Source organism: Penicillium longicatenatum (assembly GCF_028827895.1).
Source record: "Penicillium longicatenatum strain IBT 33135 chromosome Unknown contig_2_segment0_segment0, whole genome shotgun sequence".
In the NCBI taxonomy this organism is placed as follows: Eukaryota; Fungi; Ascomycota; class Eurotiomycetes; order Eurotiales; family Aspergillaceae; genus Penicillium; species Penicillium longicatenatum.
The window spans coordinates 7,409,784-7,436,139 of record NW_026643120.1 but is presented as its reverse complement, the minus strand read 5'-3'; the positions used below and the strand labels follow the sequence as shown (position 1 = coordinate 7,436,139).

Sequence of the window (26,356 nt, the reverse complement as noted above, 5' to 3'; positions counted from 1 at the left end):
AATATATCACACTTAGAATTAGTCTTAAAGTAATTATTAGAATAGGATTTATCCTCTATCCATCTTCTTAACCTTTTCTCTCCACATCCTCATAGCAAAATAAGTGCCCAAACTACCCCATATAATGATTTAATACGCCTTGGCTCTAGGTAGGTTACTCCCCAATACAAGAGTCAAGCTAATATCCTATAGGTTCAATTCCTACACTCAATAGCTACAAGTTAACGATACAGTTATTAAGGAAAATAAAACACCTCTAACCAATAACAATCTCAGGAAAAAATTAACTCCCAGCTCCAACATAATTAGCTAGTAGATAACCTTCACCTCTAAGTTTATCGACTATACTAGCGACCTTACTAAGGCGTTAAATATCAGTAATATTATATTCTCTCTTCTATTCCGCTTAAAGAGGGCTAACCAAGCTAGGGGCCCTAGAAATTAAATACTAGGGAGTAGAGGGCGTAAAGGCGTCCAAAGGTATATCTCTTTCATAATCGCTTCACGACCTATATATACTAATAGAAATAGCCTACCTCAACTCCTCTAAAGTTAAGGAAAGCGACATCAGCTACTTTATTTAAGTTAAGGTAGTTAACTAGTAGCTCATCGCCGACGATACTACTAAATTTAACATTATTCCTAATATTACCATTACTAACCAACAGCGCTTCACTAAGGTCTATAGGGATAGCTATATCTCCGGCTTCCTCAAGGGTAGTAAGTTTAACGCTCTTCTCTCTATTAAACTAAATAATATAGAGAGCGCCATAAACATTAAGGGAGCGCTATTAGTTAAACTATCCTAGGCTAGTTTAGGCGTTACTAGATTAGCTAAGGGGGGGGGTTTAATAAGAATAATCAAACTAAGATCTCAAAGACGTCTATCACGTATACTTCCTCTTACTATATATTAATTTATATACTTATAGTCACTAATAGGGTATCCTAGTCTAGCGGCGGTAAGATCTAGGATAAAACGTCCATCGCAAAAGGATAGACGATCAAAAATATAGCTAAAGCGGCCTTTACCTTTCCAGATCAAGTCCGTAAGACTCCATAGAGGACGCACGCTATCCTTACCAAATATTCGGCCTTACAATCATATCAACTCCTATTAAATAAGGGCAGTCCACTCGACTATAAGAATATAGGTATCTATATAAACGCTCTACTAGAAAGTTATCTCGATTATAAGGTGATCTAGAAGACAATTAGAATAAGTATACTACTCCTCTCTATCTAACATATCCAGAGCTAATTAGGTAGTGAGCGCTAACTATAGCCAGGGGAAATCAATCCTAACCGTCTCTATAACTACGAAGGACACTACAACGGAGATTAAATCGATAAAGGAAGAGTTCAAGTCAATCTCGCACTAAACGCAGGATAGACAGGACCTATTTAGCCACATCCCGGATACCCCATATAATAGCAGTCTGGTTAGGCTAGTAAAAGCTAAGCGCGATTGTCGATTACAGATGATTCGGATCGTGAAAGAGGTATTTACCTTATTAATAGATGCAGATACCGATGCCGTGGTACTGACTCTTCAGGTTAACGCCGTTACATAAGATCCTAAGCTTGCCACTGACCCTAATCGTGTCGGGATATATCTAAGCCCGTTGCTTTTCTGTTAACTCCTTCCAGTCTGTTCCTATCCAGAGATCCCTACCCGGAGGCAAATACAATACTAATACGGCCATAGACTCTTAAACCTCGACCCACAGTAGAGGAACTTCGACAAGAGGGGGAAAGCATATCGACATTAGAGGCGGATGTGAAAAGTTTGCAGGCCTCCGTGGCCAAAATCAAGTAATCGAACCTCCGTTACATGCCACTTGATTTAATCTAACTTGCATAAAATAGAGTAACTCGTGAACCAGTCTCCGAAAACAAATTTTATTCTATCCAATCAACAGCAGAACCAAGCTATTGGCTCACCACAGTCTACGACCCTTATTTAAAGCTTCACCACCTGCGGACCGTGAAAGACCCGTAAGAGCTTTAGCTGATTTCTAACCCTTATATAGGCTAACAAATGACAGTGAGACTAAAACTTACTGGAAGTTCGTCAAATCCAAAGCCAGTATCCCACACTATTACCTGATTAAAACCGACTCAAACCTGACTCTACATTGTATGTGCAGACCTTCATTACTACCCAGTTATTAATATATTCCAGGGAATCTCTTGCTACATCGATCCGTCCCGCGTGATAAACCCAGCACCCAATGGAAAATCGAAAAAGAATTCGACCGTTACAAGTATGTTTTCTTGTTCTTACTTTACTATATCCAGATTTCTAATTTTCGGTAGTATTTCCTCCGTCCATTCGAAGAAATTTGTGGGCTGCTCTCAGGGCAGATTAGTACTTACATTGTCTTCTGATATGTCGTCATGGTCTATGCGTGATAAACCCTAGACCCTATCCCACGGGGGGTGGTGCGGTCAGGGCAGACTGCAGGTTAGGGCTTTGCCTAGCGCTTTTTTTTTCTAACGGACACTAGAACTAGAGCCACCCGCGGGTCGCAGGAAATTGACCTCAGTTACGGAAGCCAAAGAAGACCCGCCCGGTCGAAAGCTACACTTGAAACTGCTCCAGCATCTCTGGGTGAGCCAAAAGAAGGTATCGAACTTGGGGAATTTTTGCAGTTAATAATTTCGGCGACAGTGATCGATTTTCGGCGACAGCTAAACTGCTTTTGGAATAGTGCCAAATTAAACCTCTTTTAGTCATTAGTGTAACTGTATTTGATCAGAGGTTTGTTTTCTGACCAATCCAATATTGTATCCTCAACGAGTGCTACGAGCTTATTCAATGCAGCCCCTATTTCCATCCGCCCTGTTGATCATGCCTTGCGGGGGTGGACCCTGTGCCTCTCATCCCCATGTGCGATCGACGGCTGAGGAGCCAAGTTCACCATGACATTACTAGCCACAGGTCCTAATATTCGAAAGCGCGGCCGACCACGAAAATACCCATTCGTGGAGCAGAGGCGCGAGGCTCGAACAATTCAACCACGGCATCAGCGATGGCGACAGTCCGCCAGAGCGCTGCCAACCATGCGTCTCAAATCAGTCCGTACTGTGCCAATCTCGCTTGCGTACCCGCCCAACCTGTTGCTGGGCTTGTTGCCGTTCCCCGAGAGGAACCCACGCTGCCTGGGGAAATTCAGCCGCTCTCGCGTCCCCTGAGCCCCACACCAACTGCCGTCATTGACCCTGGAAGCCCCGCTCTCCCTCGATCTCTACCAGCCGACTCGACCTATATATTACCAGATGGCCAGATGGCCTACCTGTGAACACAAACCTAGATCATCATCTGCTAGATCCCTTACTGACTGGCGGATCATCGCCCGCGACACTTGCTACTCGCGGAACAACTCCTCTGTTGATTGCCACACACGATACAACCACGAGCGGAACCCTGTCGGATCACCGAGCCATGGTCTGAACGAGGTCCTGTGCTGGCCCTGCCCGGACGTGCTCAGCACTGCCAGACTGGCCAGGTCGGGCGACCAATGGATCAAGAACTGGCCACCAGAACAGCGTGAAAAAGCCTTCTGCGGGACCGATGCGAGACAATCCAGAAGCGTGCCTGCGATCTGCTTGGCCTGGGGGAAACAGAAGCTAGGGCCAGCAGCCGTCCGCTTCGATAGACAGTGTCTTAGCCTATATAACTAGTCCGGCTGCCTGTTCCTGAGGCCTCGGCTGATATCCTGTCTAGCGGCCGATCTCGAACCTCCAGCCGGATCTTCACTTAGATCCACTGCCGGTCCAGTGTACCGATTGCCACGGTCACCTACACTGCCTCTCACTACCACTGGAGCACGTTAAGCACTACACGTTTACCCGGGTTCCGGGATTCGAGGATGCATCGATCTACGCCCTGTTCCCTAGACTCTATCAGCCCCAACAGAAGTCGAGCCGACTGCCAGATGATTAGTTCCGGACCTAGATAGACAATATCTTCCTCCTAGCGGTGTATCAATACTACTTTAATGCCCGGCTACAGCATTTCAACTCCAATCTCAACTATAGTAACTCAAACTCATAGGCAGCGTGGGCGGAGGGCCGATCTATATAGACACAGTCCCGTTAACAGCTACTCAGCTGCTTTCTGCCCCTAAGCATCTAAATCATATATAGTAGGCTGTTTATCAAATCATTCGAGTAAAGGGACCCGATGGATTCCAGGGGGATCGTCTTTTCGTAAGTGCTAAGAACCTAAAGCTCCGTACACAGTCCGCAATCTAGTCTAATATGCAACATCGGTTTCAAGAGTTATAGAGCCGCACTGTCAACCAGAGGTATATTTACAGGCCTTCTTTGATGTTGGGAAGGAAACATACCCGATTACGCCCGACTCTAGCCTATCAGCGCGCAAACTCTGCTCTGAAAACAATGCTGTCTAGACAAGCTTCTCCACTCCCCGCTAGTCCAGAACCCGGGGAAGATAGCATTTTATCCTTTCCCGTTTCTCCGAGATACAGGATCCTTGACTATACAGACACGGACTAGGTCTCACCTCCGTAAGACGGGACTGCTCTACAGCTAATTCTACAACTCGGTCAAAGAGATCTTTTCTGCTGGAAATTAGTACCCCTTTAGTAATCCACTATTAGAGGCTCTAGCCCTGGATCATGAGTCATATCAAACTTGGCAGCACCTCGGGAAAGGTATTCTTAACTGAGATACCCTACACCGCGCGTCCATCCACAGCAAGACCCGGTGTGCAACTGCAATAGATGGATCTACTGGAAAATCCTTCGGGACCCGGGAAGAGCATCGGGTGCGCAAAGACCTCCTGATCTAGATTAAACAGGTATTTCAGCGACGCCGTGCGGCTCACCGAGTGTTTCAAGATCTATCAAGCCAGCCATTCTATGTCCATTCCACCGCAACTATCCTCAAATGGTTACGGTGTAACATGAACTGGCTATGTGCAGGATTCGAATTAACAAATAGCCTGCAGCACCAGCGCCATTTTATGGTGTCCTGGGATCGCACCCAGGTAATGATCCTGTTCCTCCGCTGTCTGCGACGGGCATTTGGCGGAGGCGGGAACCGGTTAGAGCAAAGCCGGGCCTGCAGGCACGACGTGAAAGCCATTCCGGAATCCAATGGCCGGATTAAGTACCGGGAGGGCATTGGGCTGGGCACCACAATTCAACGCCACGGTTATGGCTGGTTCCTTAACAAGATCCACTTGGAAACTAATGGGGTTCCGCCCGGCCCATCGTCTCCACATGGACCTCCACACACCAGCAGTCATGGCCCAGTTTCGAATCTATTACGAGCGCGTCCGCAAATACCAGGATGATTTTCTCCTACTTGAGGATTATTTTGTATATATAATTCAGCACCAGTAAGATCATGCTAACCCTTCTGCGCTGCTCTCGCTCCTAATTGACTTCTGTCTACGCGCCTTTCGGAAAGATGTCCTTGCTGTCTTGCAGGCTGGCATACGCCCTGAGTTTCAGAGTGTTACAAAGTCTGGACAGGTGGCGTTTAGCAAGCCGTCCCTAAAGCGGGATTTGGAAGGTACCCACTGGCCTCCTACTATCCTGACTGGCAATCGTTGTGGTATCAAGCGTGTTGATCATCTGTTTGCCTGGCTATGGGGGTTGCATCCTGACGAGTACAGCCGCCTGCACTGGGCTCATAAACCACATCGTACACTGTACGGTCGGTGTGTGATCAAGATCCAAGAAATCTATGGTGAGGAAATAGCCACTTCCTAGCAAGTATACCTGAAACATCGCTTTCACAGCACGGATTGGATGCTGCCATATCTAGACCAGCAGCCCTTGTTTAGCCGGGACACACACCGGCGGTATCGCTGGTGGTCGAGCTAGAATACAGCACTAACACGGAACTCGCTCCCGGCATGCGCACCTAGTTGCCCAACTATTTCCACTACGCAATATAGACGTTTACCCCAATATAGCTGGATATCATGCGCCAAGCCAATGCCCCTGGATATCGAACTGTGCACCAATCCCAGGCAATACCGAATTATTCCTTCAGATAGTTCTACTCCGACCAGTAGATCTCGGGGTGGTTCTCCCCGCCGTAGCCATCATAACCATAGGTCCTATACTTGGCCACGACTATCAGTTGTGCCCAAGCTCGCCTAGGAAGATAGCGGTCAGTGGACCTATCACCCCTAGCCGGTGGGCTGGTTTTCTTGGTCAACTTTATAGTAAACAGTCAGAAACTTACCAAGGCCAACCTAAACCCGTCGTAGAGGCCAATTCTCCATACAGACAAACCCACAGCGGTATTCCGAAGAGAAAAGTCTTCACGTTGATTTCCTCCCCTTGGTTATATCTTGACAGTACTTATGACCATGGCCAAATAACTGTTGGAACTTGCTGTCTTCCGTACTCAAATCAGCCAATCAGGGGCATCCATGACTCTCTTTTTTATTAGTGCTATTTCAATCTATTTAACTAACCATGAAATGGTATCCTGACTAACCCGTCTGTTCCTTTGCCTCGGTCGTTGACGTTGATGAGTTGTGTGACCAAGTTGAAGAAACACCGGTATTGGGAGTATGATAATAAATCTCAAGTTCTTAATTAAGACAGCCCAGAAACCAAAATCTCAGCGGTGTTCTTGGCTCTGCTTCGCCATTTTTGAGTCAACGCGGGTAAACGTTGCAAAATGTCTCACTGCAACCGCGTCGATGACGGATTGGTGATAGCTTCATCAGCTAAGAATGGCTAGGGTCATTCATCCTACACGATGCGCAGGGAACGCTTCTTAAGCGTTTTCAAAATATCGATACCGCTAAGCAATTCACGACTCGCAACGCCTAATGTGCCCCTCACCGAGGTCTTCCCCCAATAGGAATCCAGTTGAATCAACTTGCTACTAGATGTGTATAAAATAAAATCCTGGCTGGATTATTCCGCATGTATGTGAGGTTTTATTAGCCTTTCAAAAATTGCTGCACTCGTTGGAACACTGGCTATGAATGGACAGGACCATAATGAAGTATGCCTATTAGCTATTGAAATAAAGATGGCTCAATGGCAGTCCGGCATAGCAGACAGGTCGATATCATGGATGAAGGTTCAAGCAACCGAGACTCCCTAGACAGCACTAGTGGGCAGCGGCGCGTATACCCTGAGGCTTCTTCATAATGGAAAGACTGGCAACGAAAGGAGTGGATATCTGATTCTGGTCCAGTCCTCAGCCGGAATCTTGACAAGGAGGGTATCTGATCAGCCACGTGACCTATAGTCCGTCTATCTTTCTAGTATTTTATATGTTACATCACTATAATAGTTATAGAGCACGAATGATGTGGTGTCTGGTCCGGCATTGTCGGCACTCGCTCAGAACCATATGAAGAAAACAGCCCGGAGACATGTTCGCTACAACACGAATGCGTGGCGTAGAAACAATGCTCTTTACGTATTTGACGAGTCCGGATATGATGGCAACGAGAACCAGAATGACTTGGTCATTTGAAAGAAACTTGGTGCGAAAATCCAACGGGCGGAGGGCCATAACGCGTACCACGGTCGCCATCGCTGGCCACGGCTGCCTCCTTGATCCTTTTGGCAATGACAGCCACTGCCTAATCGAATAAGCGACCATGCGACATATTGAAGGCGTCTCAGCACGTTGGCCAAGTTCAGTCGTTGGGAAATAGGACAGTTAACAACTGTATTATATTGAAGGCATTTGATAGGCGTAGAATTGGGGTTCCACAGTGAAACATAAACTTCATGAGACCCAGCTTTGCAATAAAGATATGGTTTTCTTAATGCTGCCGGTATCTTTTGAGAGGGGCTGATGTTCGATCATCAACCGGTTATCGCACCTCGAGGAGCCGTGAAAAAAAGGCCTTCCGATCTTCTTGTAGCATGTGTATGATGGTTGTATTGATTATGAAGTTATGTGGGTCACGACCCAGTAATATAGATACAGGTCTAACCCTAATGCATGAGTAGTGCGTATCAGGGTGACAGGACAATACCATCAGTACAGGGGATCCAACAGATCTTTTTCACCAACAATATAGATGACCGCATCAACATCCCAAGCTGTTTTCGACCGCCCCCCCAAGCACTATGGGCCGGTCAGCGTCGTTCAAGCAGCCTATGGAAAATAAGATATAAACCCGCTGATATCCAATATTGCCTCGCCTAAAAGCATGCCCCGCTCTGTGTCAAAGTTTGCTAGATGGCTTGAAAGGGCGTCCGTCCAAGATAGCTTTGGCCTTTGTGGGCTACTCGCTCTTGTGTGCTGGATATTTTATAGCCTCGGTCGCCGCTTCAGCCATCTACCCTGGAGTTGCAACACGCGGTGTCCTGTAGACGCTTCTTCCGGGCCCCAACGCCGGGTGTGCTCCAGTGGGTGTGCTCCAGTGGCTCGACATCCCATCATACTTGCAAGGGGAAATGCTTTGAGCCTTACTGATTGCCAGTATTGCAATCAGTCTTCATGCTCCGACCTGGGCGGATGTGCAGAAGTGAGCGGATGCTGAGCGGTCACACATCTTGTTCTTTTCTACTCCGGGTTTAGCTTCAGTCTTCCGGCCCATATCTACCATGTGGAACAGGGTACGTTTCAGTGGGCCCATCATGGCTGGGCTGCATTTGCATACTGCATTGCCTTCTTCGTGGGTCCATCTTAGGCACAGTTGCTCGAATTAGAAGCCTTGGGGTTCCTCTATCATCGGATGGCTTCTGGGGGTTTCATGGAGGGCTTCCTTAATCCCCGTCAGATACTACCTCACAATGCGAGATAAGCGCAGGTCGAGGAAACCGAGTCAACAGCAGTTTTCCGCCGTTTGATGGCCGATTGGAAGACACAAGGACAGCCAAGTCACAAACACCCGGCGACAGTCACGCTCTCTCGAGAGACAAACCTCAAGATGCACGCATGTATTATATGCGACCTCACGAAAAGATCGACGGAGCCAACAGCCGACCACCCCCGCAAATTTGGACGGTGGTTGAATTGACATCGCTTTTTATCAATATTAAGCTTAGACTGTGATGATTATCGATTCGTGGAGAAGGCTCAAGCTCCGCTTCAGTTAAGCTGCTCGGGGGGTCTTCTCTATCTCTGCATTTTCAAGAACTGATCCCAAACCTCCCATATCATTGTCTTCTATAGTACAGTGGCAGATGTTGGCGTTTTAATCTTAGGCTTCTTGAGTATTCAGGAGAATATGTAAACGTGTTCTGACAGACCTCGTCTCAGGGCTGATGCAAGCCAGGAGACCAGAGCTCTCAAGCGGTTATTCGAGGGTTTGTTATTAATGCTGGTTTGCTAGATATGCGGTCATCACCATGTTGGCTAGCTCGCCGGCTCTAGCCATTTCAGCGTTCGTAAAAAATCGAATCGACTTAATTGGGGGCACGATGTCGCTTGGTGAAGAAGCCTTGGCGGCCGCCTGACCGTAGGCAACCAACGAGTTGAAGTTACCATCGCTCTTCTAGTATTGAGGCTCCTGACTAACGACGGAGAATGGACCAGAAGTACAAAGCCTTATAGCTAGGCGGCTAATGAAATTTTGTGGCCTCTCCAAAGGATTTTCAAGACATCAAGTTTCCTTCTAGAAGATAATATCTCATGGAAGGCCCTCTTTCAAGCCTTTCGATGGAATGAAAGATTTACCATTACCATGCATATCCCTATGCCTACATATATTGCGTACCATTCCATAAACGAACTTAGATCATCACCGAGGCCGGCCGTGACCTCCATGCCAATGTTAATGTTTATGCTGCCTTTAACGAGCCAGGCTTTGAAACCGCTGCGATACTTCAGCGAAGACTAAGGCAGGCTCCACTGCCTTGGCCGGTGAAGCATTGTTAATCTTCCCTCTTCTTTCTTTTCCTGTTTCGTCCATAACCGTACTATACCCCCTTATACTTTACATTTACACCCTTGGTAGAAGCTAAGACGCGGTATTTTATCAGTAAAGGATGGCTGATTCAGCGACTATCCCCTCCTCCGTATGTTTCGGTACGGTAAATCGGATCGGGTCGGTCAGTACTAGCATGTACGGAAATTCTGTGGCTCAAAAAACCCTTTCGCGCTCTGATTCCTTAGCTATTTTGGGAGGTACTAGAGCGTTCGCAAAGAAAATAAGACTCTTTTCGACGATTCCATTTATTAGGTTAGCCGGTAATCTGCAAACCTTATCTAAACTACCCGTAAATCATTGCGTTGCAACTGATGCTATGCCGGAAGCGCAAGTGGAGCGGCACTATACTTAGGCGCGGATCACCCGGCGGGGTTTTCTTCGATATCAATGCCAACGGCGGTGGGTTGTTTCTGCTTCCGCGTCATAGTCTCATGCTAATATCCACAGTACCGCTTGGTCGGATTGTTATGGAGCTGCGCAGCGACGCCATTCCTCAAACTGCTGAGAACTCCCGTGCTCTCTGCACTGGCGAGAAGGGTTTCGGCTACGCTCGCAGTAAAATCCTTCGTGTCATCCCCAACTTTATGCTACAGGGTGGTGACTTCATCCGCGGCAACGTAAGTTTCTTACCCCCAAGCTCACTCCAGAAGCCGTGTGACCTAATGGCTGGGAAAAACCTTTCAGGGTACTAGTGGCAAGTCCATCTACGGCGAGAAGTTCCCCGATGAGAACTTCACTCTGAAGCACACAGGGCCCGGTATCCTGCCTATGGCTAACGCCGGGCTTAACACGTACGTTGCATAAACACTGGAACGTCCGAGCTACATTGGTGACAGAATCCTAATATTGCATTAACATTCAGCAACGGTTCATACTTCTCTATCTACACCTTAAAGGCTGGGTGGTTAGATGGCAAACATGTCGTCTTCGGGAGCGTTCTTGAAGGCATGGACGTTGTCCAGTCTATCGAGAAGCTTGGAACCCCGAGCGGAACTATCAAAAAACTTATTTTCAGTGAGAAATGTGGCCAACATCGAAATTGAGTAGTAGTCTGTATAGGAATAAAACGAATATGCACGGTTGGCGTGATAAGATACGATGAAGGAATTAGTTATCATTTTCCAAAATGGCCACTAGCTCTAATTGAGAATGTGCTAGGTTTGGAAGGAAACGTATATCGTACGAAGCCACATCTAACTGCGATTTTTCCTGTAAGCTCTGTTGTGTTGGGCTCTAGCAGAAATGCTAGCTAGCTACCCAAGGTACTAGTCAATACTCCCTGGGCGTAAGAGGGCTTAAACAGAACTCCACGGGGCTCCACACCAAGTATCCAATGATGAGCAATCCATGCACGATCTGTTTCAGATTGGTAGGTCCCTTACGATGAATACATTTACAAGGTCGAGACACAATTCAGTCTCGCACACCCCATGCACTGCGTCACCCAATTATTCCCTAATCCGCCACGGGCCAACTCAGCAGGTCCCAGTCGAGTATCTCCAAAAGGCCTGGAAGGTTCAAGTTCTACAATCACTGAGGACTTTGCGCGAGATTGCTAAGGAGCCCCACGAGCTCAATTGGACCTTAGGACTGTTGACGGCTGGGTAGTCGAATTCAAAGAATACGATGCAACACCATTTCCCATTGCACCAAATACCGTGGTTCAGGTGCTTGCTCCATTCGAAAGGTTGAATATCATTCTCACTGAATGCACTGAAAACAAGCCAAATGAGGATGTTCCTGGAGGACGCGAATACCCTTTGGCTTTTTTTATGCTATTTGTGCTGCTTGATTTTCTCGCGCATAGTTCAATTACTTTCCACTATGTTGCAAAGATAATTTGACTTATATTACTCCGTAGCCAAGAGGTCTAGTGCCCTCTCCATATGCGCATCTCGCTTCTATCGTTCTCCTCAATTGGGTTCCAAGCGACTGTTCCAAGAATCTCCTCCGCTCGATTGGCCTTCTGAAGCCTTTCTTTGGGATACACAATTGATACCACCCCGTCTAGTACTGTGGACCCTGTGTTATGCTTGCCCTGATTACTGCCACCGTCGTGACGACCTCACCTACACAGCGCATCCTGAAGTCTATTTGCCGGGTTGATAACAGGGGTGTCTTGTTGCACGGTTCCATCGTTTACGCCACCTTTAGTATGGTACGTAATGTCGGGCCGACTGGTTCACGGAAAGACCTGCGAGAATCTCAAGTCAATTAGCTCCGGATCAGTGACCACTTCGCTCGTGCCACACCACCATGCACAATAGCAACCGCAGCATCCATATACACCCTGGACAAGCCCGGGGTATCCCAACCAGTCAAATCATATAGATGAATCTCTCGGTCAAGGTACCGCAGGGTTCCGAGAGGCGATGATACCATCTCCTCAAGGCCACGCTGACCGACGAGATGATTCAGATGATCAATCTCTTCCAGTGTCTTATCATTCGTTTTTTATTTCCTTGGGTCCCAACGAGCAAACACAACAGGAGCATGGAAACTTGAATGTTCCTCGTATCGCCCCCTGTCGGGCTTGCCAGCCGTTGTGTGCCGCTAGATAATAAATTGTGGGATTCTTCACCTTCGTCGATATCTCGCAGCACCTGGATTGTATGCCGCGTGATATTCTCGTTCCAACTTTTCTGGCGGTTGTTATCTCAGGCATGGTTGATGCGGGTTGCTTTGAGGAAAACTGCTCCGCTGGTCTCGTCGTCCTCAATTGAGAAGGCGTTTGTCGGATGATCCCGATATATTGTTCAACGGGATCGGTGTAAGGATAGATATTGTGAAGAGAGAGGAATGCCAGTCGCTTTGTTTAGTGAGCGCATCAACCTGCTCGCTGATGTATCTCTGTAGCTTTTTACTGCCCAGTTGGTCGTGACTATGAGGGATCCGGATGACAGCTTCTTCGCAGACAAACCGCGTGTCAAATAAGACCTTGTCCCTTCCCTGGAACATCCTTTAACACGAACATTTTGTTTGTGCCGCGTATACGGTTCTTTTTGTAACCGCGATGTTGAGTGCAGCATTATTTCAAATATAAATAGTCGAGTTATATTAAGGAGAGGTGTTCGGGCAGAGAGGAGAGGTCAGTTAGATCACGCCTCGCAAACCAAAACGGTGGATTCTGTAGTGGACTTGGCGGAGGCATCACAACAATTCCGAAGTCGAGCACCACGAGGATAGCTTAACAACGCACACGGCGATTAGGCCGCGGAAGGCCATGTTGTCCGATTCGCCCATGTGCGGAGGTTTTGCCTCACAAGGATGTCCAAAACGCTCCCCGCGAATATTTTGTCACCTGGAATTTGTTAATAACTGGTTTCGTAATACGAAAAGAGGATGCTTGCCGTGACGGTTGTATATCGAAACTAACATCAGACAATGGTGTTTTGGTGTATATTTGAGGTTAGACTTCCACGAAGTAGAAGTGTTTCTGTGACATATAGGGCAGAACTTGCGAAAACGTCCTCAGAGGAAGACGGCGCGGTACCCTCTCCCGCATAGCTTCTCTACTGCGAGGTAATGACTGTGGTCTCCTAATTTTTCTATAAAATATTATATATCTAGATGAATTACGGGCTTTGTGATTACGTTTTGGTCTATCTTATGCAGTAATTGAGATGATTAAACTGAAATGAAATTCAGGTTGCGTTACTTCAATACGACAACATCGTGTTTCAAGTCTTCCACATTCTTCTCTAGTGACGATATACGTTCCTTTTCGCGTCGAACCTCTCTATCTGTCGGTCGAGGTCCTGGGATCTATGGCCGTATTAGTATTGCATTTGCCTCCGGGTAGGGATCTCTAGATAGGAATAGACCGGAAGGAGTTGACGGAAAAGTAACGGGCTCAGATATATCCCGACACGATTAGGGTTAGTGGCAAGCTTGGGATCTTGTGTAACGGCGTTAACCTAAAGAGTCAGTACCACAGCATCAGTATCTATATCTATTAATAAGGTAAATACCTCTTTCACGATCTAAATCATCTGTAATCGATAATCGCGCTTGGCTTTTACCAGCCTAACTAGACTGCCATCATATAGGGTATCTAGGATATGGCTAAATAGGTCCTATCCATCCTACGTTTAGTGCGAGATTGACTTAAACTCTTCCTTTATCGATTTAATCTCCGTTATAGTATCCTTTATAGTTATAGAGATAGTTAGGATCGATTTCCCCTAGCTATAGTCAGCGCTTACTACCTAATTAGCTCTAGATACGTTAGATAGAGAGGAGTAGTATACTTATTCTAATTATCTTCTAGATCACCTTATAATTAAGATAACTTTCTAGTAGAGCGTTTATATAGATACCTATATTCTTATAGTCGAGCGGACTACCCTTATTCAATAGGAGTTAATATAATTATAAGGCTGAATATTTAGTAAGGACGGCGTGTGTCCTCTATAGAGTCTTACGGACTTAATCTAGAAAGGTAAAGGCCGCTTTAGCTATACTTTCGATCGTCTATCCTTTTATAATAGACGTTTTATCCTAGATCTCACCGCCGCTAGACTAGGATACTCTATTAGTGACCATAAGTATATAAACTAATATATAGTAAGAGGAAGCATATATAATAGACGTCTCTAAGATCTTAGTTTAATTATTCTTATTAAACCCCCCCCCTTAGCCAATCTAGTAACGCCTAAACCAGCCTAGGATAGTTTAACTAATAGCGCTCCCTTAATATTCATGGCGCTCTCTATATCGTTTAGTTTAATAGAAAGAAGAGCATTAAACTCACTACCCTTAAGGAAGCTAGAGATATAGCTATCCCTATAGACCTTAGTAAAGCGCTACTAGTCAGTAATGGTGATATTAGAAATAATATTAAATTTAGTAGCATCATCGGCGATAAGCTACTAGTTAACTACCTTAACTTAAATAAAGTAGCTAATATCGCTTTCCTTAACTTTAGAGAAGTTAAGGTAGGCTATTTCTATTAGTATATATAGGTCGTGAAGCGATCGTAAAAGAGATATACCTCTAGACGCCTTTACGCCCCCTACTCCCTAGTATTTAATTTCTAGGGCCCCTAGTTTAGTTAGCCCTCTTTAAGCGGAATAGAAGAGAGAATATAATACCGCTGATATTTAACGCCTTAGTAAGGTCGCTAATATAGTCAATAAACTTAGAGGTAAAGGTTACCTACTAGCTAACTATATCAAAGCTAGGAGTTAATTTTTTCCTAAGATCGTTATTAGTTAGAGGTATTTTATTTTCCTTAATAACTATATCATTAACTTATAGCTACTAAGTATAGGAATTAAACCTATAGGATATTAGCTTAACTCTTATATTAGGGAGCAACCTACCTAGAGCTAAGGCGCATTAAATCATTATATAGGGTAGTTTAGGCACTTATTTTACTATGAGGATATAAAGAGAAAAGGTTAAGAAGATAGATAGAGGATAAATCCTATTCTAATAATTACTTTAAGACTAATTCTAAGTATAATATATTATTTACTTACGTAATTATAACCTAGTATTCACCCTTCCCCACTATATATCTCATAACCTAGTACCTATACGTCCTTAGGTTAAGATCCCCACGCTAGGGTCGCCTACCCTACCTCCCTTAGATAGAGGTATAAATCTATTTACTAGATATTCTCTCTATTAATATTCCAACCCTTACATACCCTAATTTAATATTAAATATAAAAAATTCCTAGACCCTCCCTAACCCTAGAGAGGTAGTATCATTATTAGAATTATATTTTTAAAAAAAAAGGTAGGACGCAAAAAAAAAAATAGTATAATACTAGTGAGATTATTACATAGTATAGCGGTTCCCTTAGCCCTACATAAATTTCAACTAAACTAGTTAGTAATCGAATTATTTAGACTATTATTATTAGTCGTTAAAATAGTCAAATTATTTTATATAGAATTAATAGGCTAAAAGATAATACGTCATTAGGAGCCTTAGTATCTTATGCAATAGGGTAGGTAGTATTTAACATTATTTAGACCCTCGATTTAGTCCACCACATATAGTAGGTTAGCCCTTACTAATCCTTTAGCTTAGCCTAGTCTATCTATTTATTTTCTTTACTATAATACATAAAAATAAATAGCGTTATTAAAGAGAGCTAAGGTTTCTAAGAATTTATCATACTATAACTCTAAGTTAATATATTAGGCAATTATTTCCTCCCATCTAGTAGCTATGCTATATAAGCTAAAGACTAAATCAAATATTAACCTACTTAGCTCTCGCTACTTAGCTCTTATATTATACTACCATATTAGTATTTCCGCTATAAAATAGCGCCCTTTCTCGCTCCCTATAATAGTTCTATAAGACTTAGCTCTAGCTTTAATTCATATATATATAAGCTATATATCGATAATGCCGTTATAACGAAAACTACCACCCCCCATCTTTAGCCCCCTCAGAGTCTTTAGCACTCCTAGGGCCTTTAGGGGGCGAAGGTGTTACCTAGTTAGTTATCTTTAAGTCAAGTATTATTAATAAGGTATCTAAGATTATAGATGCTTTAAATATATACCTACCTTAATGCCTAATAGGATATCTATATACTAAAGAAGATAGATTAGCGGAGCCCTCACTATCAAATACAACAACCTAATCGACGGAACTAGTAAAGGAGCCTTTATTAACTCTAATAAGATCAATAACTCCAATATCACGTTTCTAATTAGCGTTAAGGTAATTAATCAGATAGTCATAGATCATAAACTCACCAAGTTTATCCTAATCGAGAACCTTAATAGTTCGTCGATCAACAAGGTATATAGAGATACGTTTATCTTAGGCTTCTAGGAAGGGGGAGAGTTTCACGCGATCATCTCGATTAAAGTTAAGGATAGGAATTAGCTCGAGAATATCAAAGCTAAGTATATATCTCATCATATACTAGCGGACAAGGGCTAACCCCTCTAGTGCGGCTATCGCCTTAACCACCCCCTTATTTAGAAGTAAGAAAACCAAGGTAGGAAAGATAGAAACACTTTTAGCTATACCTACCAAAAAAAAGAAGAAAGAACTAGGAGATAACGACAATAAGGGAAATAGGAAGAAGGAAGAGGGGAAGAAGGAAGAGGAGCAAAAAGAAGAGGGGAAGATAAAAGCGGAGAAGAAGGAGGCTAATAGTGCCTCTAGGTTAGTCATTAAAGGTAATATAGAGGTTAAAAAGAACTAGTAGGATATCTTTAAGGAGAATAAGACCACCATTTCTATTAGCTAGTCTAGAGGTAGATAGGAGCTAAAGAAGCGTATATTATTATTCATTCTATCAGGTATAGATACTAAGGGAGCTATTATAGCTAACGATAATTAGAACATTACTAACCTACGAGTAGCAGCTCTTCGATTCCTAACTCTAGTGGCTAAAACGCCTACTTATACCTATACCGTGCTTATAAAGTATACAGCTCTTAAGAGCTTTTATAGTAAAGGGAAAATGGATATTCTATTATATAAGAATATAAGCGTTTACACTTCTATCTTATAAGATACGTTTCTAGATTATAAGAACATCTATAAGGAAATTTAGTTCTCATAGGTAGATCTAGATACTAGTAAGACGAAATTTAAGAAGAGCGAATTTAGTGGTACGTCTATCTATAATTTAAGATAAGTATATACTAATAATATAGACCCTAATTATCTAAAAACGGCTAAGAAACCATATATTACCACAAAGCTATTTATGGAAACCCTCGCTAGGTTTAAATCAGCCAAGATTTATATTTAGTGGAACATAAACTTAATTATAAAAGAGGTATATATACCATACCCTATCCTATATAATAGATACTAATAATATAGGTTAATAAAATCACTAAAAATCCTAGCCTCGCGAGTAAGGAGCGTAAGCTACCATACCAGAGTCTAATTATCTTTAAGTAGTACCTTCTAGTTCCGATATAACCATTAAGAAGGGCTAGATAAATCGGGATTCTACCTATAGCGTACACTCATTTAGCGTCGCCACATAATCTCTCACGTGGCTATATAGTAATAGTATAACCTCTATAACTAACCTAGCCTAGCAAAGGCTCTTATATATATATAGATCTACTACTTAATTACTAGTTAATCTAAACGTGCCTATCTTCTCCCTAATATTTACCTCTAATTTTATAACTCGCTAGATATACTTTATAACTAACTCTTATGGCGGACTCTATAGCAACGTACTAGCTATATTCTCCCTAGCTAATATATTAAACCTAGTCACCTAGATCTAGGACCAGAAATTTAACGACTCGCTCTAGCTATAATAATTAGCTTTAATATCCCACCATAGCATATATAGGTTAGCTTTAACGTCGAGGCTTTTTAACTTAATATTAGCGTGGGCTATAGTAGATATAAGGACCCCTACGTCTACGCCGAGGTATAGACTAGCCACGTAGTAGTCGCTATATATTTCAGAAAAGTATAATAGGTTTAAGCGGGATCTACGCGTATCGGCTAACGCATCTAGCGAAAACCGTGGTTTATTAATATAAACTATCCTAGTCTAGATCGAGGCCTAAATAGATACTTTTATATCCTACTATCATTAGAATAAACCACTAGCTACTTCTATCTAAGTAATAAGTAAAAGGGAAGCGGGGTGAGGGGGTAAGATAGATATATATATTACCCGAAACATCGCTATTATACCGCCCGCTCGTACTCGCACCCACAAAATCCCCCTAGCCCGGGCATAACCTAAAATACTTAAATGTTTGGCCGTGGTATACGAATTCGACGTAATAGCTTTATAGAACGTCGAGCGCGCCCTATTCTTAATGCGAAAGCGCACGCTTTCTTTTAAACTGCTATCCGACTAGGCGGTTTTAGCATCGAATAGAGCCCGCGCGTTGGTGCTTTCTAGCTTTGATGGGTAATAGCTAGAGCCGAGGAGGGCAGTGGGGTTGTCGCTGCCTCCGGTGGAGTATGGGAGTGTGATCTATGCTTTATTGGATGCGATTAGAGCGAGGGACGGGACGGTGGGATCTTCGGGGAAGTAGGATTCCAGCTCTTCCCTAGCGGACATGGTGGATGGGTTGATACAAAAGTAATAGTAGTAGAGGAGGGAGGGGCTTGGCTTATATACCACCGCATTTGGTTGTCAGTGGGGGTTTTGATGGGTTTACCTTTGCGGGTTGAATGCAAAAAGGCCCTTACCCGATCCCCAGCGACAGGGCCACGGAAGCAGCATGATGTATCCATTATGTATAAATGGTAGAGAGGCGGACGGTTGACGCCCAAGCACACCAGCGGTCTGTCGGGCGGCTGATCCTAGGGAGCAGGTGAGGGAAAACGGATAGAAAGTGGGTTTATACCATTACTATTGCCTATTAAAGTGAGGCGAACAAAGCTTTACAACCGCAGAGATCACCATCAATGAGGAAGCACCAACCCAAAGAACCCTCGAAAGTAAAAGTACTCTGAAGCACGCGACCCACGCAATACGTCCTCACGTGAGGGAGCAAGTTACCTGGGGCGAGAAAACTCATAAGGGAGTCTTACTTAATATTGCATCACACAGTTTTCCTTAACGTACTCAACCACCGAACCGGCACCACCACCGAGCCGGTAGCCCTGTATTCCCACAAAATCGCGATATTTAATCCTTCATGTTTCAACCACTATTAGTTCTTTTTGCTAGATGCGTTAAGACCTATAAATATTTTCTTAGATATTTCAGTCTATTATTTGCCAATATAACAAAAAATACACATGCGTACGCTATAATTTATAATGTTTTGACGAATAATAGGGTACATTACTTAAAAATACCAAAATTTGAACTGAATATATTATTTAGTTTTTGAAGACTAAAAATATTTAATAAAATAATCATAGTGTGGTTGGGATATAAAGGAATAAAATTTGGAATTTTGTATGGAATACAGGGCTGCCGTCTCAGTGGTAGTACTGGTCCGGTAGTTGAGTACGTTATCCTTTCTTCACGCATTCGGTAAACAGTTCGAGGCATGGCTAGATTCAATCAATTCTTGCTTCAGCCCTTCACAGAGGGAGTTCCAGAATGTGAGAGGAAAGAGAGGCATGGTGGGACTTGGTGGATCGCCACTGAGGCCAAAGCCGGCGTCACCAATTTTCGCCAACCCAAACGCTTGAATAGCTAGGATGCGTGCCTTGTAGTCGCCGAACTGGGGAGTGGGGCGAGTACAGGGTACTATTCGAACGGCGCGGACCGCTATCTACAACCTCAATCTGGTCTTGGCGGCCCCACATGTCCTAGTCAATACGCATTCCCATCCCTTGCAGAGCATGTCTGAGTGCAGTGATGATTTGACAATGACACACGGTTTATTCGTAGGCGTTAACATGCCAGGTTTAATGCGACATAAGTTTGATATTATTTCATCCAGGACACTGAATGTTTCAAAGCCTGTTTACGGCAGCGTGTATTACAACATAACAAGATTATCACAGATCGCGCAGAGCTTTCCAGCGCTATTATATGCCGTATGATGGTCGCTCGCTCTCTTCTACAGCGATAATACACGCAGGCAGATCAAACAGCACAGTAGCACTAATATAATGGGGATTCGGAATGCCAATCATTCGATTAAGGAGAGGAATAGAAAAAGGCTATATAAGAGGAAAAACGGTTGATCAGACAGTATAAAAGTAGATGGTCAACCACGCCACCATGGCCGACGCAGGAAAGTGAGCAATAAATCGAAACGGCGAGGGCAGCTCATGAAGCAGGAGAGGGTTTTTTGTTTTTGTTTTTTTTTTCCCGCGTCCTATGTGTTGATAGATAGTGTGAATAATGTCAAATTTGGTCTTACAGTGTGAATTTTTCTTACGGTGTGGGCCGGGGTGAGCAAGAGAGAGCAGATGGAGTCGCTCCCATACCCCCTTCCCCCCCTCCCGCCCGCGGCAGTCTACCACCGCCCTTGCCAAAGTTTTCCTCCATTAATCCAGATCTGTCTCCGCAACATGGCACCAATACGTCTCTCCAAAGAGTAATATACCACGACATGATATCGGAACAAATTACTGACTACCCCACAAATGGTCAATGCTGCTGGATGTAGTAATCGTTCGATTATCAACATCAGGAACCACTTTCGCCGGTTCGGAAATATCACGGCACCCTCCAACTCGCGTCGGTCGGTGACGAAGCATAACACCTGTGGTGCTAGGAGCACTGTGACTCGCTTCCTCGAAATGTTCGGATATATGTGGACGAGATTGCAATTTTTGGCAGGACGAGTTCCGCGTCCAGGCCTCAGCCTGGCACTGGCTTCGGTGGGCTGGACAAAAAACGGCTTCCCTCGACAAATTGGCGTTTATTCTGGCGACATCACATCCAGATACAATCCCAGTACCATCTCACCCGGCGGTCGAGTCGCCATTGTGGCAGGAAGCTTTTCTGAATTCGTATTGATCCATGGCCAATAGAAAGCTAATTGGGAGCTACATTCCTTCGATTTCTATGAGAGATCTCTCGTGTTCAGAGGGTTCCACCATGCGTAAATTACCATTAAAAGCAGCGTAGGTCCGGGGGGGGGGGGGGGGGGGCATCCCTGGTTGTCGCGAACATTGGGATCTAGATCCTCATTGGCGAGAAGGACACATGCGGTCAGTATGTTTCCCGTTCTTGCCGCATGGTGAAGAGCTGTCCTGTCGGTTTGACTGGCCATGTTGACGTCTACATGATCTTCTGCGAGAATCTGTAAGGCTACAGCTGTGTGTTTCGCATCTGCAGCTAAGCAAAGTGCTGTTGCTCCACTAACATCTGGGGCATTGATATCCACAGCACCATAGGCTAAGAGAAGCCCTGTGATCGACTTATTGCTATATTCTGCTGCGATGTGGAAGGCAGTGCGACCGTAACTGTCTCTTGCGTTGGAATCTATACCGCATTTGGCCAGCAGGCACTTGGCTACCGACGTGCATCCATACTCTGCTGCGATGTGGAGAGCAGTGCAGGACTGTCTGTCCGTTGCATTGATGGAGATCTCTTCATAGGCGAGCAATTGTTGGACTACCTCCCTGTCACCGTTTTTCGTGGCTAGATGCAACAGGCTCAGGCCATCTGTATTTCTAGAATTGGGATCTGCGCCATGGGCAACCAGTAGCGCGATGACATCTTGAAGGCTTGCCTGTACAGCCTGGCGGAGCAGACGGTTTCTGATAGTGACATCCTCCAGTAGGGTCTTTCTTGAATTGGGATCTGAATGGAGAAGTAACAGCCGGGTAATTCTCGGGCTCTTCTTGCAATAGCAAGGCTGAATGGTGAAAATCGTTTGTAATCTGGCGTTTAACGCTGCCCCGTTCCAGAAGGACTTGCACCAGATTCGCATCGCAGAACACGATGGCGTACCAAATAGCAGACCGGTTCTTGACATCCTTTGTATTCAGACATGGATCAAAATCCAGTAAAAGTGATACAGTAGACAGAAGATTCCTTTCAATGGCATATATCAGTGGGGTCTGCCTGTGTTTATCTTGCCAATTGATATCCGCTCTCTTATGGACAAGAAGCGTGTGAATAATTGTCTCGTTCTTTGTCCAATTGCATAAACGATTGGTGTGCGGGATCTACCGTCTGTGGTGTTGGGGTCCGCTCGGTAGTCGTCCAACATCATTTTTACAATTCCGATCTGCCTCGGCGGACTCCCCAAAACAAGGCGGAGCTGCTTTGGAGTCGGACGTTGAACCTGTACAGATAGTCGATAAAAAGATCGTTCGCTGCTTGATTGAGACAAGCAAGCGCAAGCAAATCTCTGGCTTGATCCAGGCTATCTGCTACGCAAAGAAGAATTTCAACAGGAAGATTGAGAAGGGACATCTATCTGTTACGTTAGTATTAACTGATGTACCAAATCGTGTAGTAAATGGTAGGGGCTGTGCCATACTCACATTGAACTGCTGGGTTGAAGAGGAGCTGGAGTACGGTTTGTTTCGTGTGAAATTGGCGTGTTGGGTAACTTGAATAGAAAGCTGAGAGATGGAGGAGAATTCTTGACTATCTTATATGTACCAGAAGATACATCTTGGGGCAATATGAACTCAGAATGCAGGATCACTTGTTGTACGGTAGGAAACCACTAGGAGAAGTTCGGGAACGATTTAGGCTCCTGGGAAGCGGGAGTTGGATACCAGGACCCCTGCCATGTGAGTAATCGTACTCACGGATCAAGCGAGGTGGATCTCGGGTTGAAAAAAGGATTCCTAGTCGCCAATAGATGGCAAGGCCCTAGACTTTCCAGCGCTATATGGAAGTTTGAGTTCTGGGGTTCAAGTGTGTTTCCAGAAGCTGGAGTGCTCCCAGAAGCCTCCAGAAATGAATACGAGTTTACAAGCAACGATGACACAACTAAAGTTATGACATATTGATCCTTCCATGCATGATGGATATAAATTGCTTAGATCATTTATACTTGCATATTGTATCTAAGCCAGCCAGCCACGTCGAATTTGCCTACATTGCATATAGCCCTGGCTGCCGCACTGCTAACTGGTTCTCTTGTTCATTTCGAATTGTGTCGTCGAATAGTCCGGGACACCCCTTCACACCAGACCCTTGACCTTGCACTGTCTCTACCGAAACACTTATGACTTAAAGTACACATGGGATAGATCTGGAGCAAAAATGGTGATGTTGTAAAAGAAGATATAGTCAATGTAGCCAGTGTGTTTCCATGTGTACTCATGATACGTGCTAAAAGCTACTCCTTGGTTTTATGGTGATTACAAAGCATCAGACTCTCCGAATGAGCATTCTGCTTCAAGGCTTTGCCAATATACCATCTTAGTTAAAACGAATTGATGAATCATTGGAGTAGATGAGGATGAACGAATTTCAACGGTGATCGTCAAAGAGACTAGTTCTTGGCACTACGGGTTTGATTGCCCACTACTGGTCAATAGGGTCCGGATTGAAACTTTACGACGGTTCGACTATGCGGTGGTGCTGGAGCCAAGGGCAGTGATCCGATGGCCGTCTACTAAAGCAAAGAATGTTCAGAGAGACGGACAAAACCAACGTTTTGGCTACATCTTTTGTGATGAAGCTCAGGAGCTCAGAGGGAGCTGATAGGGACAGAAACAGTTGACTGTGGATCCCAATCGGGGGACTCGGAGTTAAACACCAGGCTTTGGGTTTTTAGACGACGCCAACGGTTTTCCATAGCTATATGTTTTCATACTTACGAAAGGATCATACTGTTGCCTCAATCCAAGTTCAACTTCGACGAGGGGCCAGGGGACATAATTTTACAAACGCACTCTGTGCCTCTCAGCGGTAAACTGAAACTAATACACCTTCTGGCTGGGTAACGAGTCGACAAATACATGGATAGTACTTGGAAAGTGGATAGGAATGGCAAGTATCTAATAAAGATACAGTACGGTCACTGGCTTCAAATATTGTGAAAAAAAGATGACATTAGACTTTGATTTTCGCGAAACATGAAGCAACTGACTTATGGTCAAATTGCCAACCTAAGAAAGGGGGAGGCTTGGGACAAAATCAAAGTCCATCACCCTCTTGCGTCCTCACACACCGAGTGAACTTAAATTCAAGAAACCGAAAATGACAACTTGTGGCGTAGCCAAACAATGACTGTTGACTGCCTTCATATCTAACAATCCATTGTAGAACTCGGAGAGATCGACGAATCCGAATAGGTTGCCGTGATCACTCCCGCTGCCGCAACTGATACATGGCCGGACGTAGCGTCAGATGAAGTTTGCAGGGGTCTTGTGTTTGAAGTCGAGGTCCATATACTGCTACCGACGGTACAGGAGCTGCCCCTTTGGAGAGATTTATCGATCCTGCAGCTCGCTTCATCTCCCTGGTCGTTGTGAAAGTAAAGCAAACCACTTTGATACCCTTCAACCCACGCAGAATGTTGGTAAGAGCCACACAAATTGACTTTAACTGGATTGGACTCGGACTGTGTCATGGTGCTTTGTACTCAGAAATACTCTTCATCGCCAGTGGGTTTCTTACTGGAGCAGAAGGCGCCTTCAAGTGGTGCAAATGGCTCTGAGACCTCAGTGCAGTTGAAATTTTCCGTGGAATACATGAAGCACTGGCCTTCATAGTCAATTATCTGAAGGGTCCCTCCGAGAGCCACTGTGATGGATGTGAAAAAAGCCAGCAAAAGACTCATGTTCATATTGATCTTAGATACAGAATATCAGAGTTCAGTTGAAAAAAGGTTGTTTGGTGCCTCGGTCATGGGGCGGCGTGCACATGGGCATTTATAGTCTCAGCTTAGCCTTTACGGTTTGATTATGAACCATGCGCCATTCTTGATGTTGAAGCTTATGCGGCCAGCAAGGATTTGACCTGGGTTAGACACCAAATATGTTATATGTTGAAAGAATGGCATAGCTGCAAAAAAGCGATGCTCAAAGAGAAGCTGTGGTTATGATTGAAGGTAGTTACACAGTCAATTTAGAGTTGGAAGATAACAGTTTGCGGTCTAAACATCTGTCGGTCGTTACATGAAAACATTTTGAAAGTCTCACCGTAGGTAGTGCATCCCATTGGTGGTGAATATTTCGACCACCAGAAATGACTAGGCTACAGATATAGCGGGCTCATTTTCTAGAGCACTTGGAGCCCTTTAAAATGCATAATTCATATAAATAATGTCTAATGAACCCTTCTGAGCTATTCTTAGTAACTGATGCGAAACAAGTAAAAGCATGTGATGGTTACTGTAAGTAGGAGTGTCTGATGGACCGCAGGAAACACGTACGCGCTATTAATGAAGGAGCCAAGCATGAGGTAGACCTATGAACCCTGTTGAGAGGATCTATATTTACAAATTCTGGGCATAATACACTGGGTATTCTCGAGTTGGCCTGGTTGACCATACGAAACATAGATTGAATTTGGAATGTTGCCGATTCTGCCTGGATTAACGTTCGTGGTTCAAGCTCACTCTCCGAATGGACGTCTTTGCCTAAATACGGGAAGATTCGAAAGGCAAGTATTGCGTCAATTTTCTGGCTCAACGATGTTGAATCTTGCACTCACCTCTGGATCATTCTAAGCTGGGTATACCATTGGAGAGGTTTTTACAGTTGGACGTGCCGAGACGCACTCTCATTGCATGTTGATGATCAAAGAATGACACGACACGGTATGATAGAAAATATAAGGTGCTTGGAGTACTGCACAAAGTGAGCGAATAACAAAATTTTGAACTTGAGCCTGAATCTCCAAACTGGAATATGGGAAGCGACGAAAATTGGGATCCTCAATGAGTTCGATTAGCCCATTCTCGCTATCGGCCTGCCTTCTTTCATATTCCACTAGCCTATACGCTTTGATTGTGCCTTGAGTGCTCAAGATATATTATCGATGGTCCGAATTGCGACGAAGAGCACGACAAGAGCAAGCCGAAGACGGAGTGTGGGCAAGAGTGGATGAAGTGGAAAATGAAACGGTCTCACCAATAACACCCTTAGCAGGATCAGGAATA

General features: G+C 44.5%; 7 protein-coding genes across 7 annotated transcripts; 5 read left to right on the top strand and 2 right to left on the bottom strand.

Moving 5' to 3' along the window:
• Nucleotides 1–605: 605 nt before the first annotated feature.
• On the top strand, nt 606–1,574 carry N7484_005309 (uncharacterized protein; the record flags this gene model as incomplete). Its single annotated transcript, XM_057115729.1, is given in 5 exon segments — nt 606–794; nt 1,017–1,049; nt 1,064–1,198; nt 1,290–1,366; nt 1,394–1,574. Coding segments are annotated over 5 exon segments (615 nt in total), but the record flags the coding sequence as incomplete, so codon positions are not given.
• A 1,461-nt stretch (nt 1,575–3,035) lies between these two features.
• On the top strand, nt 3,036–3,305 carry N7484_005308 (uncharacterized protein; the record flags this gene model as incomplete). The annotated part of the gene is made up of 1 exon (XM_057115728.1): nt 3,036–3,305. The coding sequence occupies one exon, from the start codon at nt 3,036–3,038 to the stop codon at nt 3,303–3,305; it is 270 nt and encodes an 89-aa protein (XP_056975868.1).
• A 1,971-nt stretch (nt 3,306–5,276) lies between these two features.
• N7484_005307 (uncharacterized protein) lies at nt 5,277–5,747 on the top strand (the record flags this gene model as incomplete). The annotated part of the gene is made up of 2 exons (XM_057115727.1): nt 5,277–5,351; nt 5,463–5,747. The coding sequence occupies 2 exons, from the start codon at nt 5,277–5,279 to the stop codon at nt 5,745–5,747; spliced, it is 360 nt and encodes a 119-aa protein (XP_056975867.1).
• Nucleotides 5,748–10,209: 4,462 nt separating this feature from the next.
• Nucleotides 10,210–10,941, top strand: N7484_005306 (uncharacterized protein; the record flags this gene model as incomplete). The annotated part of the gene is made up of 4 exons (XM_057115726.1): nt 10,210–10,297; nt 10,346–10,515; nt 10,583–10,689; nt 10,761–10,941. 4 exons carry the CDS (start codon nt 10,210–10,212, stop codon nt 10,939–10,941), a joined length of 546 nt encoding a protein of 181 aa, XP_056975866.1.
• A 2,733-nt stretch (nt 10,942–13,674) lies between these two features.
• On the bottom strand, nt 13,675–15,136 carry N7484_005305 (uncharacterized protein; the record flags this gene model as incomplete). The annotated part of the gene is made up of 4 exons (XM_057115725.1): nt 13,675–13,815; nt 14,174–14,245; nt 14,578–14,703; nt 15,068–15,136. Coding segments are annotated over 4 exons (408 nt in total), but the record flags the coding sequence as incomplete, so codon positions are not given.
• Nucleotides 15,137–16,469: 1,333 nt separating this feature from the next.
• N7484_005304 (uncharacterized protein) lies at nt 16,470–17,634 on the top strand (the record flags this gene model as incomplete). Its single annotated transcript, XM_057115724.1, has 6 exons — nt 16,470–16,667; nt 16,798–17,039; nt 17,083–17,131; nt 17,218–17,370; nt 17,443–17,491; nt 17,537–17,634. Coding segments are annotated over 6 exons (789 nt in total), but the record flags the coding sequence as incomplete, so codon positions are not given.
• Nucleotides 17,635–19,843: 2,209 nt separating this feature from the next.
• On the bottom strand, nt 19,844–22,216 carry N7484_005303 (ankyrin repeat domain-containing protein; the record flags this gene model as incomplete). Its single annotated transcript, XM_057115723.1, has 2 exons — nt 19,844–20,047; nt 21,452–22,216. 2 exons carry the CDS (start codon nt 22,214–22,216, stop codon nt 19,844–19,846), a joined length of 969 nt encoding a protein of 322 aa, XP_056975863.1.
• Nucleotides 22,217–26,356: the final 4,140 nt, after the last annotated feature.